Below are 18,378 nucleotides of genomic sequence, written 5' to 3'. Positions count from 1 at the left end.
TTATATTCCCACCAGCAGTGTAGGAGGGTTCCCCTTTCTCCACAACCTTGCCAACATTTGTTGTTGTTTGTCTTTTTGATGGTAGCCATCCTTATGGGTGTGAAGTAATATCTCATTGTGATTTTAATTTGCATTTCTCTGATAACTAGCGATGTGGAGCGTCTTTTCATGTGTCTGTTGGCCATCTGAATTTCTTCTTTGGAGAACTGTCTGTTCAGCTACTCTGCCCATTTTTTAATTGAATTATTTTCTTTTTGTTTGTTGAGGTGGGTGAGCTCTTTATATATTTTGGATGTCAAGCCTTTATCGGATCTGTCATTTACGAATGTATTCTCCCATACTGTAGGGTACCTTTTTGTTCTATTGATGGTGTCCTTTGCTGTACAGAAGCTTTTCAGCTTGATATAGTCCCACTTGTTCATTTTTGCCTTTGTTTTCCTTGCCCGGGGAGATATTTTCATGAAGAAGTCGCTAATGTTTATGTCCAAGAGATTTTTGCCTATGATTTTTTCTAAGAGTTTTATGGTTTCATGACTTACATTCAGGTCTTTGATCCATTTGGAGTTTACTTTTGTGTATGGGGTTAGACAGTGATCCAGTTTCACTCTCTTACATGTAGCTGTCCAGTTTTGCCAGCACCATCTGTTGAAGAGACTGTCATTTCCCCGTTGTATGTCCATGGCTCCTTTATTGAATATTAATTGCCATATATGTTTGGGTTAATGTCTGGAGTCTCTAATCTGTTCCACTGGTCTGTGGCTCTGTTCTTGTGCCAGTACCAAATTGTCTTGATTACTATGGCTTTGTAGTAGAGCTTGAAGTTGGGGAATGAGATCCCCCCCCCCCCACTTTATTCTTCTTTCTCAGGATTGCTTTGGCTATTCGGGGTCTTTGGTGTTTCCATATGAATTTTTGAACTATTTGTTCCAGTTCATTGAAGAATGTTGTTGGTAATTTGATAGGAATTGCATCAAATCTGTATATTGCTTTGGGCAGGATGGCCATTTTGACTATATTAATTCTTCCTAGCCAAGAGCATGGGATGAGTTTCCATTTGTTAGTGTCCTCTTTAATTTCTCTTAAGAGTGTCTTGTAGTTTTCAGGGTATAGGTCTTTCACTTCCATGGTTAGGTTTATTCCTAGGTATTTTATTCTTTTTGTTGCAATTGTGAATGTAATTGTTTTTCTGATTTCTCTTTCTGTTGGTTCATTGTTAGTGTATAGGAAAGCCACAGATTTCTGTGTGTTAATTTTGTATCCTGCAACTTTGCTGTATTCCAATATCAGTTCCAGTAGTTTTGGAGTGGAGTCTTTAGGGTTTTTTATGTACAATATCATGTCATCTGCAAATAGTGACAGTTTAACTTCTTCTTTACCAATATGGAATCCTTGTATTTCTTTGTTTTGTCTAATTGCCATGGATAGGACCTCCAGTACTATGTTAAATAACAGTGGGGAGAGTGGGCATCCCTGTCTTGTTCCCGATCTCAGAGGAAAAGCTTTCAGCTTCTCACTGTTCAGTATGATGTTGGCTGTGGGTTTATCATATGGCCTTTATTATGTTGAGGTACTTACCCTCTATACCCATTTTGCTGAGAGTTTTTATCATGAACGGATGTTGAATTTTGTCAAATGCTTTTTCAGTATCTATGGAGATGATCATGTGGTTTTTGTCCTTTTTGTTGATGTGGTGGATGATATTGATGGATTTTCGAATGTTGTACCATCCTTGCATCCCTGGGATGAATCCCACTTGGTCATGGTGTATGATCCTTTTGATGTGTTTTTGAATTCGGTTTGCTAATATTTTGTTGAGTATTTTTGCATCTACGTTCATCAGGGATATTGGTCTGTAGTTTTCTTTTTTGGTGGGGTCTTTGCCTGGTTTTGGTATTAGGGTGATGTTGGCTTCATAGAATGAGCTTGGGAGTATTCCCTCCTCTTCTATTTTTTGGAAAACTTTAAGGAGAATAGGTATTATGTCTTCTCTGTATGTCTGATAAAATTCCGAGGTAAATCCATCTGGCCTGGGGGTTTTGTTCTTTGGTAGTTTTTTGATTACTGCTTCAATTTCTTTGCTGGTAATTGGTTTGTTTAGATTCTGTGTTTATTCCTTGGGCAGTCTTGGAAGGTTGTATTTTTCTAGGAAGTTGTCCATTTCTTCTAGGTTTTCCAGCTTCTTAGCATATAGGTTTTCATAGTAGTCTCTAATAATTCTTTGTATTTCTGTTGGGTCCGTTGCGATGTTTCCTTTCTCATTTCTGATTCTGTTGATGTGTGCCGATTCTCTTTTTCTCTTAATAAGTCTGGCTAGAGGCTTATCTATTTTGTTTATTTTCTCAAAGAATCAGCTCTTGGTTTCATTGATTTTTGCTATTGTTTTATTCTTCTCAATTTTGTTTATTTCTTCTCTGATCTTTATTATGTCCCTCCTTCTGCTGTCTTTAGGCCTCATTTGTTCTTCTTTTTCCAATTTCGATAATTGTGACATTAGACTTTTCATTTGGGATTGTTCTTCCTTCTTTAAATATGCCTGGATTGCTATATACTTTCCTCTTAAGACTGCTTTCACTGCATCCCACAGAAGTTGGGGCTTTGTGTTGTTGTTGTCATTTGTTTCCATATATTGCTAGATCTCCATTTCAATTTGGTTGTTGATCCATTGATTATTTAGGAGCATGTTGTTAAGCCTCCATGTGTTTGTGAACCTTTTTGCTTTCTTTGTAGAATTTATTTCTAATTTTATGCCTTTGTGGTCTGAAAAGTTGGTTGGTAGGATTTCAGTCTTTTGGAATTTACTGAGGCTCTTTTTTTGGCCCAGTATGCGGTCTATTCTGGAGAATGTTCCATGTGCACTTGAGAAGAATATGTATCCTGTTGCTTTTGGATGTAGAGTTCTATAGATGTCTATTAGGTCCATCTGTTCTAGTGTGTTGATCAGTGCCTCTGTGTCCTTACTTATTTTCTGTCTGGTGGATCTGTCCTTTGGAGTGAGTGGTGTGTTGAAGTCTCCTAAAATGAATGCATTGCATTCTATTTCCTCCTTTAGTTCTGTTAGTATTTGTTTCACGTATGCTGGTGCTCCTGTGTTGGGTGCATATATATTTATAATGGTTATATCCTCTTGTTGGACTGAGCCCTTTATCGTTATGTAATGTCCTTCTTTATCTCCTGTTACTTTCTTTGTTTTGAAGTCTATTTTGTGTCATACTAGTACTGCAACACCTGCTTTTTTCTCCCTATTGTTTGTATGAAATATCTTTTTCATCCCTTGACTTTTAGTCTGTGAATGTCTTTGGGTTTCAGGTGAGTCTCTTGTAAGCAGCATATAGATGGGTCTTGTTTTTTTATCCATTCAGTGACTCTATGTCTTTTGATTGGTGCATTCAGTCCATTTACATTTAGGGTGATTATCAATAGGTATGTACTTATTGCCATTTCAGGCTTTAGATTCGTGGTTACCTAAGGTTCCAGGTTACTTTCCTTACTATCTAAGAGTCTAACTTTATTCACTTAGTATGCTGTTACAAACACAATCTAAAGGTTCTTTTCTATTTCTCCTCCTTTTTCTTCCTCCTTCATTCTTTATATATTAGGTATCAAATTCTGTACTTTTTGTCTATCCCTTGATTGACTTTGGGGATAGTCAATTTAATTTTGCATTTGCCTCACAATCAGTTGCTCCACCCTTCCTACCATGGTTTTACTACCTCTGGTGACAGCTATCCAATCCTAGGAACACTTCCATCTATAGTAGTCCCACCAAAATAGACTGCAGAGATGGTTTGTGGGAGGTAAACTCTCTCAGCTTTTGCTTATCTGGAAATTGTTTAATCCCTCCTTCAAATTTAAATGATAATCTTGCCGGATAAAGTAATCTTGGTTCCAGGCCCTTCTGCTGTATGACATTAAATACATCATGCCACTCCCTTCTGGCCTGGAAGGTTTCTGCTGAGAAGTCTGATGTTAGCCTGATGGGCTTTCCTTTGTATGTGATCTTATTTCTCTCTCTGGCTGCTTTTAACAGTCTGTCCTTATCCTTGATCTTTCCCATTTTAATTACTATGTGTCTTGGTGTTGTCTTCCTTGGGTCCCTTGTGTAGGGGGATCTGTGGATCTCCATGGCCTGAGAGACTATGTCCTTCCCCAGATTGGGGAAGTTTTCAGCAACTACCTCCTCAAAGACACTTTCTATCCCTTTCTCTCTCTTCTTCTTCTTCTGGTATCCCTATAATGCAAATATTGTTCCACTTGGATTGGTCACACAGTTCTCTCAATATTCTTTCATTGTTAGAGATCCTTTTTTCTCTCTGTGCCTCAGCTTCTTTGTATTCCTCTTCTCTAGTTTCTATTTCATCTATTGTCTCCTCCACCATATCCAACCTGCTTTTAATACCCTCCATCGTGTTCTTTAATGATTGGATCTCTGACCTGAACTCATTCCTGAGTTCTTGGATGTCTTCCCTACCTCCATTAGAATGCTGATGATTTTTATTTTGAACTCCCTTTCAGGAAGATTAACGAGGTCCATATCATTTAAATCTTTCTCAGGAGTTTTATTAATAATTTTACTCCGGACAAGGTTCCTTCAGTGTTTCATGTTTGTATATGGCGCCCTCTAGTGCCCAGAAGCTGTAATCTCTGGAGCTGCTCAGCCCCTGAAGCAATGTCGGGGGTCGCAGGGGAGCGGTACTGGTGCCTGCGGGGAGGAAAGAGCTGTTCCCCGCCTCCCGGCTTCTGTGCCTGTCTCCACTGCCTGAGCCAGTGGGCCGGGCACACAGGTATAAGTTTTTCTCCCAGAGCAGCTGGATATGGATCCCTGCTTTCCACAAGCAGCCGGTATCCCAGTCTCCCCAGGAACTCTGCCTGTATTAACTTTCCAACCCGGTAGTCATGTGCGAGTCTCATGAAAGGACCATGAAATGCAGGTTTGTGCTCCCAGCGCAGATCTCCAGAGCTAGGTATTCAGTAGTCCCAAACCTCCCACTCCCTCCCTGCTCCGTTTCTCTCCCCCCGCCCCCTGGTGAGCTGGGGTGGGGGATGGGCTTAGGACCCGTGGAGCCACAGCTCTGGTACGTTACCCCGTTCGGTGAGGTCTGCTCTTTTCTCCAGGTGTGTGCAGTCTGACACTATCTTCTTTCCTGTTGCTCTCTCAGGATTCATTGCGCCAATTAAATTTTCTAATTGTATCCAGTTTTAGGAGGAAGCCTCTGTCTCTCCTCTCATGCCGCCATCTTTAATCCTCCTCCTATCCCTTCAGTTTTTATGTATGTCTTTAGGTCTGAAATGAGTGTCTTTTAGGCAGCATATAGATGGGGCTGGTTTCTTTATCCATTCTGCCACTCTGTTTGTTTTGATTGGTACACTAGGTCCATGTACATTTAAGGTAATTATTGATAGGCATGTACTCCTGTTTTATTAATGGTTTTCTGGTTGTTTGTGGTTCTCTGTTCCTTTCTTCCTCTTATACTCTTGTTACTTGATGTTTTTCCTTAGTGTTATGCTTGGATTTCTTTTTTTTAATTTTTGTGTATCTATTATATTTAGTGTATACTAAAAGGCTTTATTTAGTTTTGTGGTCATTATGAGGTTCATAGCTATTTACATAAATACATAACAGTCTATATTAATTTGTTGGTCACTCTATTTTGAACACAACCTAAAAGTACTACTTTTTTATTCTTCTTCTTTTCTTCACTTTATGTATAAGATGTCATAATCTGTATCTTTTGTGTATCCCTTGACTGATTTTGTGTATAGGTGATTTTGCTACTTGTTTTTAAATTTCATACCTGCCTTGTAAGTAGTTGTTCTGCTAACTTTACTGTAGGTTTATTTTCAGTGATGAAATATATTTGGACTTAAGAACATTTCCATCTACATGAGTCCCTTTACCATATCCTGTAAGGCCGGTTTAGTGGTGGTGAATTCTTTTAACTTTCATTTATTTGGTAAAGTTTTAATCTGTCCTTCAATTCTGAGTGATAATCTTGCTGGGCAGAGATTCTTGGTTATGAGTTCTTCTGTTTCAATACATTAAATATTTCATGCCACTCCCTTCTGGCCTATAAAGTTTCTGCTGAGAAATCTGATAGCTTTATGGAGTTTCCCTTGTATCTTTCTTGCTGCTTTTAAGATTCTCTCTCATCTTTAATCTTTGCCAGTTTAATTACTATACATCTTGTTATTGTCTTCCTGGGGTTCTTTTTGTTAGGGGCTCTCTGTGCTTCCAGGACCTGGGTGATTATTTCCTTCCCCAGATTGGGGAAGTTTTCAGCAGTTATTTCTTCAAAGAGACTTTCTCTTCCTTTGTCTCTCTCTTCTTCTTCTGGGACCTCTATTATGCAAATATCGCTTTATTTGGACTTGTCACAGCGATCTCTTAGTATCTTCTCATTTTTAGAAACTTTTTTTTCTCTCTGTTCCTTAGCTTCAGTGTTTTCCTGTTCTCTATTTTCCATGTCATTGACTCTTTACTTCCAGTAGTCTACAGTTCTTCTTTCCCTCCATTGTATTTTTCATTTCAGTTATTGTATTCTTCAGTTATTGTATTGAATTCTCCCTGAGATACTCAAAACTTTTTCACAGATCAGTGAACATATTTATGACTGTTACTTTGACATATTTATCAAGAAGATTGATGATCCTATTTCATTTAGCCATCTTTTTGGTGTCTAATCTTGTTCTTTTGTTTGGAACATATTCCTCCACTCCTCCTCATTTTGTCAGGATTTCTGTGTTTCTTCCTTTGTATTAGATAGATGCCTGTCCTCCACAGGTAACAGGAGTCTCAGCCTCCCAGAGTGCTCCAACTCTCCCTGGTGTCTAGCCCTGTTAATTACCAAAACCCAGTTTGGTATAGATTCCTGTTCCCAGAGCAGATCTCCAGGGCCAGGTGTGCAGGATTCCTGTGTGCTTATCCCCTCCCCACCCCATTCCTCTCTCTCCTGCTTGTGGGCAAGAATGGGGGATGAGCTTGGGTCACATTTGATTGTTCTTCTGCCACTTTACCATTCTCTGTGTGTTCTCTTCTTTACCTGGTGTAGATTGTCCTGCAGTCTTCAGGTGGTTTTCAGGGTTAGTTGTATTTGCTGTACTTGCTTCCTTGGGTGTACGTGGGAGGAAAGTTCCACCTTGCCTTCCTACTCCACCATCTTTTCTACCTGAAAGTTTCTAGGTTACAAATATTTTCTTGCTGACTTTGGCTTGGGGTTTTTTTTTTTCTTTCTCTATAGTGCCTTGGTATAGCACTTTGCTCCCTCTCCATAGGAACATCTTAAAGCCTACCATTTAATAAAGACAACTGTTCTGAACCTTAATGACCAACTTGGAAAATAAAGAACAATTGTTTTAGAAGTTTGGGGCTTCCTTTATAGGGGTGCTAACAGAACCTGTGTGAGAAGACAGGGAGGCCTCCTCGTTTGTAAGATGGGAGTTTTTTACTATGGTAAACAGCCTAGAGTAAAAATAATTTAAATTGGTAGGTAACTGCAGTATTATACTATAAAGTATTTTCAAAGGTGGGAAAAGAGTTAGTACCTATTTTATTACTTGGCTGTAAGAAACTTAGAGAACACAGGAACTTAGTGTGGCCTGAGATTTGAGTGCAGTAGGCCTATCACCTCATATCAAAGGAAAACCTTTGATGCTTCCGGAATTCTCAGGGTTTTTTGTCTTAAAACTAGAAATATGTTTTATAACATTATTTAGATACTTTGTTTCAAGAAGTGCTTTATAAAATACTGTCAATCTTAAATACCATAGAATGAGTGAGTGAATATCTTAGGTTGATTTTGTTCACAATCATTGTAAATTTTTCATAGTATTATGTAATATTTGCAAAATGATACTTCTGGACCTGATAGAATATTCTACCAACAAAGGCAGCAGCATTAGAAAAATTTAAGAAACATTTTAGAGCATTAAAAATAATTGAAATACCTAATTCCCACAAGTCAAATCATTAAGCCTGCTTTTCTGTTGTTCATTTCCAGTGGTTATACTACTTATGCTAATAATTAATGATAGAAAATTAGTGGTTAGAGACTTAGTCAAGGCTTTTCTTTTGGTTTCTGTGAAATTTAGTGTGATGGAATCTGCAAGACTTGCCCCTCAAACTTCTCTGATTTCAGCATTTTAGAGAAGATAACTATCAGGTGGCAGAATTGGCTATAAAGTTGGAATTAAGGAAATAATTTTTCTTTAGGTACTGATATCTAAGCCTCAGAAACACAGAAGAATATAATAATTTTAGTGGTGTGTGTGTGTTAGCAACTCTTTATTAAAATATCAGTGTGAATAAGTTAAAAAAAATTTTTTAAGCATAGTAAAATAGATGCTATAGGGACTTCTTGTACATTGCTTGATGTCCTGACCACCTTCAACTGCCATTTGTTGTAGCTAATAATCTGAGCTTATCTGTCCTGTAATATCTGAATATGTCAGAGTTGGTCATACTTTAACATAGATCTCAAGTTGATCTGCAAATGCCAAAGTTTTTAAATTAGCTAAATGACTATAGTTAAGCACTCTTTCATTTTGCTTTTGTATTCACTGAACACCTCCTATATGCTAGGCAGTGTGCTAGGCACTGGTAATAGAATAACAAGTGTGTTATTCTTGTCTTTTATATGTCTGGGGTTTATAATCTTATTGAAGACAAACAGCCATTACAGTAGTGTGATAATTGCAGTAGGGACACTTGAAGCTTATAAGAGGATTTCTTTCTTCATCTACTTTCTACCTGACTTGGAAATTTAACTGAAATCATGGACTAGAAAGAAATTGGCAGGTTTTCATTGGAAAATGTACAATTTATAACATTGTACTCTTTAGTTACACCTTTTAACCCCTGCTTCCATTCCGTTTTTGCTGTTTTCTAACTTATTCACAACTCTTCTTTTGCAACTTTCAAAATGTCATGTTTAGTTTGGGCGGCCATGGCTTACAGGAATCCATATCAGATACAGTAAATATTAAAGAAACACACCTGAGGTAGGTAAGCACCTTATGTCTCATCAGCAAAAAGTGAGGCTCAGAGTGATTACATGGGCAGAGAAACAGAGCATTCTGGCAATAATGTAGAACAGTAACTATATCAACTGAAAGTCCAGTTAGAATTCACAGGAAAACTGGGATTGGGAATTAGACACCAAGACATTTTTACAGTAAGAAACAGGATCAGCGTTCATATGCTGGATAACTGATACAAAATGAGCAACAGGAATGATCTGGATAGTAAGCCAACAAAAACCCAAGGCTGAGTCTGCATCCATGATTCTTCCCTGAGCCAAAATTGGAATTGGAGGTAGAGTTTAGGCCCATTGGATGAGACTTGAAAATAAGTCTTAAAATTTTTAACATCTTATGTAAATAGGAGATCCTTCTTTAAGACCCCACTTTACTATTATTATGTTGCTGTGTGTGTCTGAGCAGTCACGTTACCTCTCTGAACTCCAATTTCTTCATCTGTAAATGAAATACATGTTCCTGAAGATTCCTTTGAGTTCTTTCATTCCTGAATTCTATACAAAAGCCAACACTTGGCCTTTTAAAAAAAATCTTAGCCCTTGTATTTTTTCCCACAGGAGTGGCTTATTTTTCTTTTACATTAAAGTGTTATACAGATAGTATTTCTAAGTAGGATAGCCTCTTGCTGTTTCTGAAACTGCATGATCTAAGCCTTTTCCACAATACCTAAATCAAGAAAGCCTTAAACAGGGGAGACATAAGGAAAGAAAGAAGTAACTGTCAAAATTCTTTTAATACCAGGAATCTTTGAAGATATGTGTATCTGAGGAACTTTCTAGAATCTATGTGCTGAGTTGGTATGGGAGACTCGAGCCATTTTTGTGTGAAATGAAAAATAAGTATGAGTTTCTTTAACTGAGAATTGTTAAGAACTATTGGTAGTGGAAAGCAGGCTCCTCCAGATGGTTCTCCACTTATTGATAATGTATATGACATTGGGCACATGATTTTACAAATCAGTTTTCACATCTGTAAGATGAAGGAAAGACCTATGTCACTGCTTTTATATTTATTTTAAATTTAACAAACACACATGGTACTCACTGTGTGGCAGACAGTATTCTAAAAATTTTACAAAAAATAACAGTCCTTGTAACTACCCCATGAAGGTTGATACTATTATTATTCCCAATTAATAGATTAAAAAATGGAAGTGGAGAGAGGTTGTATAACGTGTACAAAGCTGAACAACTAGCAAGTTGCAAAACTGGCTGCCTGATCTCAGAGTTCATGCTCTTAACTATTAGTCTATGCTACTCCATGATAATTAAAATTAGGAGGCACTTGATAAAACACTCCACAAAGATGGTGATCATCTTTGTTTAATTGGATGTTTGAATTATGTGACAAATAAAATTTATAGCCAATGTTCAGAGAGCTAGATTATTATAAAAACATACATAGGACAACTTTTCAGATGGCACCTCAGAATATTGCAGTGCTTTAATCATAATTTTGAACTTTGCTGGTTATTGTATAATGTGGATATGTAGCAGAAACATCTGGTTGAATTCAAACCACATGTAAGTCCAAAAGGTTTGATTTTAAAAATCAATCTTGGTAAGTTTACAGGTCATTTTGCCTTTTTCATAATAGAGTGCTGAGTATTTTTTTTAATTCAATATAAGTTTTATTGTTAGTTAACAACAAAATAAAGAATATTTTTGTTTTTGAAGATACTCTTCTGTAAGTGAATATGTTTATGTATAACTAATATTAGTAAAATAATAATGTATTTACAAAATTGCTCTTTTGTTTACAGCCACAGACACTATTTTTTGCTCTTGTCATTTAAGTCAACTTTGCTTTTTATTCTCTGCTTTAAGACCTCTTATGGCATATACATCAAGTTTCACTAGAAAGGAAGAAAACTGGATTCTAGTTTGCAACAGTATTCAACTTTAAGCAAGAAAGTTGATGTCTTTGTATATTTTTTTCTTCATCTGAAAATCAGGTAGATTAGGCCACATGATTTCTTAAGATCTTTTACAAGTCTCACTTAAAACAGAAACACACATACCTTTGAGGTTGGAATATATAGATGAGAAACCAAAAATATTTCAATGTATGTGGAACTTAACCCATTAGGATATACATCCATGAAATATTAAGAATATTATATAAAGAAATGGATGGGTTGGTATACAAGACAGTGCTGAGTTTTTCCTAAAGTGATGGTTGACTTGGACTGATCTGTCCTTTCTTTGTACATGGTCATATCTGTAGCCATTGACCCAAGTTTAGGAGAAGGTTGGCTGAAGTTAGCAATACAGTCTGTCTGTGGAACAGAGTGAACATACCCATGTGGAAGTGAAATTCATGATCTTAGGATTGTGCACTAGCACCCTGAAGTAACCATTTCATAGCTCAGATGGCTTATGAAAGTTCTGGAGAAAAGTAAAAGAAAGTGAAAGATCAGTGTGGGAAGTTAGGAAAGGGATCTTTCGTGGGAAAATTAGGGAGTCAGGAAAGCTCTTCAAAAAGATTGGATCTGGTGAATAGGAAAGGAGGAAGCCAGGTTGAATGGTAAAAAAGAAAAAAGCAATGGCACAAGGTAGGGAAGTAAGTAGAGCATGGTATAGAGAGCAGTTTGGTTGGAACAGAGAGACCATTTGGGGAACAGTAAAAGATGAAATGAAGAAGCAAAGGTACACACAGTTAAGATTCCAAAAGTGAAATCTCAAGCAGGGTCACCTCAATGTATAACTCCAAGAGGCAGCATTCACACCAGAACCTGGCTTGCACAGCCAGAGTGGCTGGCTCGGTATGTTGGCCCTGGCCCTAATGTCAGGATTAGGAGTTTACTTTGGATTCCATAGGCAGTTAGGAAGCTGGTAAAACAAACAAACAGAAAAAACTTAGAGCTGAGAAGAAGTGATGGAAATTTTCAAGAAAGTTAATCTGTGTTAAGTTACAAGGTGAATAAAAAGGGGTCTAGAATCCTGGACCATAGCTGGGAAACTGTAGTAATTCAAGTGTAAAGTAATAAGATCCTAACTAGGTAACTAACTTGAGGTTAAAAAGGAAGAGTATGGTTCCAAGAGAAATTTAAAAAAACAAATTAGTAAGATTTTGTGACTGGATTTCAGGACCATAATGAAGGAGAATCTCCTGCCCCTGTCTCATAGACTTAGAAGAAAACTTTTTTTATTCTTGTTTTGAGATTTGAAGACAATTTTGTATGAGTGATGATATTGCATATTTAATACTTCTCTTGCTTTTATAGAAAGGTTATTGTGATGCATGAATGGCCATTGTGTTAAGAGGACTAGGAAAGTAGGCTTTTGTATTTATCATCTATGCTGTTCAGAATAATTGACAATGTATGTCACATCTGTCCAATCTTGCGTCATCACCATCTACTGAGATTGCTATTGTCAAGGTTACCAGTGATTTCCTTATTGTCAAATCTAGTGGTCACTTCTTTGTTTATATTTTATTAAATCTCACCAGTGTTTGAGACATTGACCATGCCCTCCTTGAACAAAAAAACTTTATTTTTTTCTTGTGGCTTCCATAGTACCATACTTGAGTGTTTCCATATTATCACTTTTGCTAGTCCATTAACTTCTACCAGATCCCTACTTGTTGGAGTGCCCCAGAGCTCTGTCATGAGTTCCCTCCATAATGTAACTCGTGACTCTAAATACTCTCCAAATGCCAGTGATTCCCAAAACTCTACCCACTACCCTGCACAATGAAAATAACCTGCTGACTAGTATACTACTTTAATTCTTTTTCCTATTTTATTATCAACATAGCAGCCAGGTAATCATTTTCAAATGTAAATCAAATCATGTCATTTACTAGTTCAAACCCTCCAATTGTTTCCCATTGCATTTAGGATAAAATCTGAACTTTTTGTCCTTGCTTCAAAATCCTATATAATCTAGTTCCTGACCCATGATTCTAAATTTCCTGTCCTACCATTTTCCCTCTCTCCCACTGCCATTCCAGCCTCACTCATCTTCTTTTAGTTCCTGGGACATTACCCGCTCATTCTCACCTAAGACCCTTTGCTCAGAATGGTCTTTCTCCTAATTTTTGAATGGCTACTTCCTTCTTCAGATTTCAGCTTAAACTTATCTGCTCAGAAAAGCCTTCCCTGAATATTAAGTTTAAAGCATTTATGTAATCATCTTCGCATCACCCTTTTTACAATTATGGCATAGCACTTAGCCCCATCCAATATTTTTGTTATTAATTTGCTTTTGTTTTTCTCTGCCACCAATAGAATATAAGTTCCAAGTCCCAGTGTCTAGGAAAGCGCCTCACACACAGTAGGTGTATAATAAATATTTGTTAAATAAATGAAGTCTTAATACCTATATACTGGTAATGTCAAATGAGAGCCCAATTCTTTGAGTATAACCTCTTCCACTAATTCCTAATACCCACTTGCAGATCTATCATATGTTTCTCATATTATCAGTATGAGATTCTAGTTCTTACCTAATTTTTTTTTTTTTTAAAAAGAAGAAAGTGTTCAGACTTCTAACTTCCAATTTTCAACACTAGAACTAGTATGCTGTTACCTTTGTGTGTCTTCACAAATTCCTGTATTAAGTAACCAAACTATGACCTACCAAGTAGAGTTTAACAAAACAGTAAGTAATTGATTAAAATATATACACTAGGTAATGCTTTTATTTATATATTATTTTTCAGTTAATAGGCCTTATCATTTATCTAATACCTGTCAGAGAATAATAACTTTTTAAAAATTTAGCTGGTGTTTATGTAAGGTCTCTTCATCGGACTGATAATATTTTGTTATATGTCTATCTTTCTATGCATGTATGCACATTGATTCCACAAACACATGATCATAGCATTCTTTCCTTTGAAACATTGTGTTTTCACTTACACTCTAGATGTATTTCCTTGTCAAAAATAGATGTCATTATTTTAGGTAGAACTATACCATGGGGTATTTAACCAGTCCCATTTTGTTGGACATTTAGGTTTATTCCAATTTTTCAATTGGTGTAAACATCTTAATAAATATCCTTGAACGTTTAGCTCAGCTTACTTGTTCTTCTTTGGGATTAATTCATTGGAGAATTTTGATTCATATTACCAGATTGTCCTCCATGAGGTTGAAAGACGTTATTTTTAGAGAAACTTTATTTGCAACCCCCAGGTTGTTCTCATGCTTCTCTTGCCATTTTATTACTTGTCATGAGGGGTGTGGAATCTTTCTACAACCCTGGCAGTCTTAAAAGTAAACTGACCAACATATATAGCAACTGAGTGATGGGAAAGATGTTCTTCCTATCCTTTTAGACAGATATCCTCTGAGCTATCCTTTTTGTTCTAAGTCTAGGATACCAGTAATAAGTATATAAAATGAGCACTTGTTCAGGGGGCACTTGGTTAGGGTCATCCAAGAAGGAGGTAGTGGTTCTGGTTTCTCCCTGGATTTTTTCTGAGCTACTTCTGAAGGGAGACTTATAGACTCTTAGGTGTTCTTTCTGAGAAACTTAAAATCTCATCTCTTTTCTGAGAAAGAAGTCTAATAATTTAGTCAGCACTTGATGTCTAAATCCTTTCAGCCATACCCCTGGCATGTGTTTATCAGTCTGTCCTTGAATACTGCTGGTGATGAAGAATTTACTTCCCAAGTTAGTCCATTTCATCTATGGATCACTCTGATCTTTCAAAGTTTTTGCAATTGACAAATTGTCCCCTTCTTTTGTTGGCCAGAACAGATGGGGAACTTTAAGAAAATGGCTAAACCCCAGAGCCAGAAGAGCATGCCACTAAAAAAACAACCAGTCTAGTCATGGCTTCCAGCAGACTGTGGTATAAGCACGGTGCTCATTGAAATCTTAGAGGCACAGGAATTCTAGAACTATGTTTTGTTTGGTTAATTCCCAATCACCAATGATCTGTCATAGCCTGTGAAAATTTATAACACCTTTTTTGTATTCTTCAGTGTTACATTTTACTTCTTTTCTAAAATGTGTAACTAGTAGGTAAGCCTAGCAGTCCATATTTTTCTATATTTGAAACACTTTTTTTTTAAAAAGATGAATTGTTTTCAAAGGCTCTAAAATCAAACTTGCTTCTAGAGTAAGCCATATCTTCAAAATATCAAATTATATCTATTGAATTTTCTTTAGTATGACATGATACTTCCCAGTTACTATTTATATTCTTTACTCCAGTAAACTTTGCTCTCTGGTGTTTTAGAGGTTGACAATAAAAAATTTAACTATGAATATACTTGAATTTGGAATATGACATTGGTTATTTTAGGCATAGTCGCAAGAAAATATTAAACTGAGGCTTCTTTTTTTTAAAATCCTAGATACTCTCGATGAATATTTTGAATATGATGCAGAGGAGTTCTTGGTTTCTTTGGCCTTGTTAATAACAGAAGGACGAACACCTGAATGTTCTGTAAAAGGTCGCACAGAAAGTTTCCATTGCCCTCCAGCACAGTCCTGTTACCCAGTAACTACCAAACATGAATGTAGTGACAAGCTGGCACAGGTGAGAATTGTGTGTTGAATATTTTGTATTTCTCTTTCATGTAAACTAGTTCAAATTCTGTCATCACCTTTGTTACATTACACTTATAATGTTCACATTTAAATACAAAATCATTCACAACCATAATGAAAAAAATCCTAATCCTGCACCATAGCTAATAAACTTGGCTCTTAAACAAGGTCTTGAAGGCACAATAGGTAGCTCTGCTAATCGGCAGACGGGTGGGCAGCCAATTTCATACCTACCTTCTCACACACCAGAATAAGCATATCTTTGCAACTATGATTTAGCATTCTTTATTTTTAGAGTCTCAGCCCTGCCTCACTGACTTTGTGTTCTTGTTTATTTAGTAGATTGATGGACTTAATTTTTTTCCCACATTAACCAATCACCCTCTTACATTCCTTTCTTTTTAATTGGAGGATACTTTTTGCTGTTAATGTTTTTGTGTAATACTGTTAAAGATATTTTAGTAGGTAGTGAATAGTTTGCTGTGAGGATTTTTCTCCTAGTTAGTTTCTTAAATAGAATCCAAAAGTTTAAACTTTTAAAATCTCATCTCTTTTGAGCATTTAATGAAAATGAGCTTTTAATATTTTGGTCTCCACTTACCAGGGAATCTTTCCTCTGTAATGATATAATTAACAAACTAGGTTAGCCTTGGCCACCTCAAGACTTGTGAGGCATTGCATATGGTAGTTCTTTCCTACAAGATAGAGCAAAGATATCCCCACAAAAATATGTGCATCATACATGTTGCTCTGTATTAATCCTTGCATTGTAGAGCTCCATAATTTAATAAGAAAACCTAAATAGACAAGCTAAGCAAAGCTCTACAATTGATTACTCATTTCTCATACAGATATCTACTCGAATTATAATTTTCAAATTCAAACAAAATTTCATGGATTATTGAGACATTTTGCTTATACTCATTTTCTCTAAGTGTCGCCAAGCCAGACGAACCAGGTCAGAGGTCACACTGTTGTGGAAGAATAACCTTCCAATCATGGTAGAAGTGATGTTACTACCAGACTGCTGCTACAATGATGATGGACCCACCACAGAAGGAATTGATCTAAATGATCCTGCTATTAAGCAAGATGCATTATTATTAGAAAGATGGATATTGGAACCAGTTCCTCGACAGTAAGTTGTTGAACTGAGTTTGAAGTTGTTCTTGGTAAATCAGTTTTCCTTTGTGCTCTGTAAATTATCTTGATAATTTATCATATCTTTGAATTCCTCTATCTATGTAGTAAATTTTAGATACTTAAAACTTAACATGGCTTCAGTTGACACTGGTAAATGTACTCCTATACTCTTGAAAGCACATACATATCTTGAATAATGTGTTTCAGCTTCGGTCTTTCTGAAATTTGGTCAATTTGTACTTGCTGACATTTATACTATGCTTCTTCCCTTAGGAGTGGCGATCGATTTATTGAAGAGAAAACCCTTCTATTGGCTGTTCGCTCATTTGTGTTTTTTTCTCAGTTAAGTGCTTGGCTGAGTGTTTCTCATGGTGCTATTCCACGAAATATTCTTTACAGGTACGTCTAGGGCAAGATACGGACAGTGCTTGTCAACTGTATTGGTTAACCACTGAATGATGTTGTACCTTTTAAGAAGTTTACTTCCTTGATATAAGTGGATATAATTTACTGAAGTTTCTCTTCTAACAAGTTAGAGAAGTTTAGATGTGACTTAGTATGAATTTTGTTTCTTGGGTTAAATTCAGTGTAAAACAGTTTTCAGAGACCCTTTAAGTTTTCTTTAGATAATAAGCAATAGGCTTAGAGCTGCCAGTATCAATAAAGTGGAAAAACTTTCTGGGCTTCTGAATTTCCATAATGGTAGACTTACTTAATTTTTGGCATCTTGAAAACTATAAGCATACAGGTTGCTGAATCAATTGTCTAATTGTCACTTTAGGCAGGTGACCATGAAATAGAGCATGTCGCTTAATCACTTTGCACAATAGAATTAGCTGAATCAATTTATTTAGTAATAAAAGTCCCTTTTTTCCATTTTGACAAATAATTTTAAATTATAATATTCTTGAGTTTTAATGCTTAAGTGGTCCAGTGTTTTTAAAATCACCTGTATTTTGAGCATAAACAATCGCACTCCCTATGTTGGTTTTATCAGAGTGACATGCATGGTAAAGTAGCTAAAAGTAAAACCTCAACTGTAATTAAAGCAAACAAAGATAAATTTATGACTTTTTAAAGAATTTTTTTATATTTTCTATTCTTAGACAGTTTTATGTATTTATTTTTAATTGAAGTATAGTTGACATAGAATATTATATTACTTTCAGGTGTACAACATAGTGCTTCAGCAATTGTATACATTATAAAATGCTCACCATGATAAGTGTACTTACAGTCTGTCACCTTACAAAATTATTACAATATTATTAACTGTACTTCCTATGCTTACTTTTCATCCTGAGATATTTATTTTATAGTTTAAATTTGTACCTCTTTATCCCTTCACCTATTTCACCTACCCTTCCACCTCCCTTCCCTCTGGCAATCACCAGTTTGTTCTCTGTATTTATGAGTCTGTTTCTGGGTTTTGTTTGTTCATTTGTGTTGTTTTTTACATTCTAGATATAAGTGAAATCATACGGTATTTTTCTTTCTCTGCCTGCCTTGTTTCACTTAGCATAATACCCTCTAGGTCCATCCATGATACCACAAATGCCAAGATTTCATTCTTTTTTATTGCTGAGAAATAGTCCATTGTGTATATACCACATCCTTTTTATTCATTTGTCTATCGATGGACACTTAGGTTACTTCCCTATCTTGGCTATTGTAAATAATGCTGCAGTAAACATAA

General features: G+C 36.2%; 1 protein-coding gene across 7 annotated transcripts in view; it reads left to right on the top strand.

Annotated features, from left to right (window-relative positions):
* ATOSA (atos homolog A) overlaps positions 1 to 18,378 on the top strand; it is a 95,677-nt gene that overhangs the window by 48,225 nt on the left and 29,074 nt on the right. For all 7 annotated transcript variants that reach the window (XR_005031253.2, XM_036917746.2, XM_036917745.2 and 4 more), the window contains 3 exons: positions 15,344 to 15,528; positions 16,475 to 16,677; positions 16,956 to 17,081. Coding sequence is in view for 6 of the 7 variants with exons in the window: in XM_036917746.2 (XP_036773641.2) it covers positions 15,344 to 15,528; positions 16,475 to 16,677; positions 16,956 to 17,081 (514 nt within the window). In the remaining variant the exon portion in view is untranslated. The remainder of the gene's footprint in view (positions 1 to 15,343; positions 15,529 to 16,474; positions 16,678 to 16,955; positions 17,082 to 18,378) is intronic.

The sequence above is a fragment of the Manis pentadactyla genome, chromosome 11 (genome assembly GCF_030020395.1).
Source record: "Manis pentadactyla isolate mManPen7 chromosome 11, mManPen7.hap1, whole genome shotgun sequence".
Classification (NCBI taxonomy): domain Eukaryota; kingdom Metazoa; phylum Chordata; class Mammalia; order Pholidota; family Manidae; genus Manis; species Manis pentadactyla.
The sequence above is the reverse complement of the archived record's forward strand: the minus strand, read 5'-3'. Positions and strand labels throughout refer to the sequence as shown.